General features: G+C 32.9%; 1 protein-coding gene across 1 annotated transcript in view; it reads right to left on the reverse strand.

The window, feature by feature from the left end:
* LOC111406098 (transmembrane ascorbate ferrireductase 1-like) overlaps positions 1-1,258 on the reverse strand; it is a 9,103-nt gene extending 7,845 nt beyond the window's left edge. Inside the window, exon 1 of the mRNA XM_023035301.1 lies at positions 904-1,258. Coding sequence (XP_022891069.1) covers positions 904-1,197 — 294 coding nt within the window. The 5' untranslated portion in view covers positions 1,198-1,258. The remainder of the gene's footprint in view (positions 1-903) is intronic.
* Positions 1,259-3,379: the final 2,121 nt, after the last annotated feature.

Here is a 3,379-nt window from a genome sequence, read left to right on the forward strand (position 1 = left end):
ATTTTTGAGGCTTGTCTGAAAGGTGATGACTGTTCGAATGGCCACGAACAAGTCTATAAATAGCCAGCCTTTCTACCAGAAAATTTACACCATTTTCATTGCAAACTTTCTGTGCTTTGAATCTCATTTCCCTCTCTCTCGTTCTGATATTGTCTCGAAGTCAAAAACACTTCGTTGAGTTCGTTGGAACTCCTACAGACTGCAGTGCTGCTTCCGTAGGAGACGAAAAATTCGTTCTATCCTGGAAAACGATTGCTGGACGCCTTTAGCACCATTGAAGGCAGCAAATTCGTTTTAAGGACACATCGTGAAGTCGGTGGGCTCGAATTACAATTTCTGATCCTGTTGATCAATTCCTGCATTCAGGTAATTCTGTCCGATTGTTTTCGAAGGAGTGAATTCAAACTCTAGAAACAACAACGACTTGTGTACATTTGGGACATTAAATTCTGGAAAATATGACACCAACAACGAGGGAAAATAGAATGTTGAAATGAAAGAATCAAAAACCTTGAAACTAAACTACCTTAGGCTCCGAAGCTGAAAATGGTCCAGTGATCATGGGAAGTCTGTAAATTTTGCTTACAGTTTCCCATTAAATTAGCATAGCACTTAACGTGCTCAAATCCTAAAAGAAAAACTAGAAACGAACTGTGTGGTGAAAGAGCAACAATAGAATCAAGAACGAATGCACAACAAGAGTCAACCGGGATGTAAATTGAAAGTACAACTCCGTCCAAAGAAATAGGTAAAACTGAGGCTATATGCTCATCCCTAATTGGAAAAAAACTATATAGTACTGATTACTACCCTCAATTCAATTTAAGTAAACGATTGCCATACCAGAACAAAAGTAACAGATAGTTTTACGATTTACCAACAGCAGAAAATGAACTGGCTTACATTAAATATGAGATTTTTGTTAGAGGCTTCCCATGCTAAACCTCCCCTGAAGCCGATACACCAAATAAGCACTAAAATTGCACCTACTATGGCCAAAAAGTGTGCGACATAAGAAAACGGCATCGCCTTTATTCCGATCGCCATTTTTTTCACCCTCGCTCTCGTCTCAACACGAAAATTCCGTTTATGATCTTCTGGGAGCTCCGTGCTAATCACTCTTGAAGATTTGTGAACCGTTGGATGAAGATTATTTTCCCTTGTACTTGGGATCGTGGACACGTGTCTAAATATCATTGGGATGAACTGTTACCACGTGTTTCAGCTACGATAGGGGATTGGTGTTATCTTCTTGTTCAATAAATTTCCATATTAAACGAATGATCGGTATTAATCACATCAAACCACAATTTTTGACTTTTTATCTATTGTGTGGATTCTTAACGACTATATTTTTCATTCTCGTTTTTTCAAAAATGGGAAACAAACGGAGCGTAAATTAAAATAATTTAACATGTGTATTTGCAACTAACAAATACTTACCTTTTGTATAAATTATTTATTGTAATAAATAATACGATTATTAATGAACGACAAGTATAGTATGCAATTCTAATTTTAATTATTAATGTATTCTTGATTCATCCCTATAAATATGAGACTTTGGTTCTCGATATAATACATACAAATTGATTGGCTTCTTACTTAATTCTCTAGTTTATAACACGTTATCAACACAATAGCTAAATTATTTTTTAGTAATTCAAATTTTAGTGTTCTCTAAAAAAAAAAAAAAGGCGATTTCTTTGGTTCCAAAAGAATTTTCGATTCATTTTCATATCGCAAATAAACTTGTCGAAAAGTAATAAATTTTTTTGTACCTACGAATGACAACGACATATTCAAATTCTGTTTCTGTCCTGATTTCGAAATATACATTATCTCAATTGGGTGATTTGTAATCTTTTAAAATAATTATTTACAATTGGGTGGTTCTAATTGTATATTTATATTTGCAATTGTACTCGTGAATTATTATTGACGTATAAGAATCATGTCAATGCATTGTATATGAATTTAGTCAATTCACTTCAATTCATGTGTACTAAATTATTATGTCACCGGATTATATATATATATCCTTTTTATTTATTTATGTGTATAATGACCAATTAAATATTCCGCACTCATAATATCAATATTATTAGCTAAACTAAGAAGTTTATTGATTTATAAGTAAGATGATTATTTGAATATTTATTTTTTTAATCTGGTTAAATATTTTTAGATATTTAATTATAAATTAAAAAAGATAAATCCATTAAGAAGGCATATACTTTTGATAAGTATTTTTAAACATAATAAATTATAAAATCTTAGAAGAGGTTTAGATACTTGAAATATTGAAAATTGAGATATCTCAATAATTTATGTTGTTATAAAAAAAAAAAAGAAATAGCATCGAAAATAAAATAAAAGATTATCGACAACACTTTTGCACATGATGTATTGCATCATGTAGCGAGGAATCAAAATAAATGAGTCAAAATATATTGATCAAAGTAATAATTTGCCATATAAAAAGGACGCAATCCTAAAATTGAATTTATTAGAAAAACTTAAAATTGCTAGAGCTACCGTCCAAAAATCAAAATGTGTAAATTTATGTGAAAAAGGAAATGAGAAAAATAAAGTCTTAATATGTAATGTGTGACTCTCAACGTAGTAAATTTCTCAAATATCGTAGTAGATCGATGCATAAAATTTGAAATATGTTATAGTCAATTCATTTAACATGACTATTAATATCATCCCTAAAGAATTTGATATGCCTAAGCCATGGGCAGATCCAGCACCCTGAGAGTTGGCTCGACCACCCGCATTGGATCCAATGAGAGAAGTAAAAATTAATTGAGGTTTATGTGTGTGTGTGTGTGAGAGAGAAAGAGAGAGGGGGGGGGAGAGAGAGGGGAATTATTGTACAACATTTATTGAAATGGAGTGTAAAAAAAAAAGGTTGAACCCCAACCTTGAGGGTCCCCTACCGCCCCTACCCTGGAGCATCGTGAGGGAGGTAAATCGCAGGTTATGCCTCCAAGGATATAGGGTGGAAGGCTGCTTGTACACTTGCACTTACTCAAGAACCAAATCCATATTTCAGGATTCGAACCCTTGACGCAGCAGCCTCAAGCAAAACTGGATTTCTCCACCCTCCCCTTTTACCACTTAGAGATGTGCCCTGGAGGCTTATTGAAATGGAGTGTAGATCACATGAAAGAGTGTCTGCCTTTTCTTGTAAGATACTTGGGTTTGATTCTCCTTCTGAATTTTAATCATGGTAACTTCTTTTTTCATTAATTAGAATTTTTGCTAATAAAGTTTTAACGAGACATATTCTTTGTGTAATAATATCCATAATCTATACGACATTTATTCTCAAAAATAATAATATTCACATATGTTTTTAGACTCCCGAATA

This window comes from Olea europaea, chromosome 12 (genome assembly GCF_002742605.1).
Source record: "Olea europaea var. sylvestris chromosome 12, O_europaea_v1, whole genome shotgun sequence".
NCBI lineage: Eukaryota > Viridiplantae > Streptophyta > Magnoliopsida > Lamiales > Oleaceae > Olea > Olea europaea.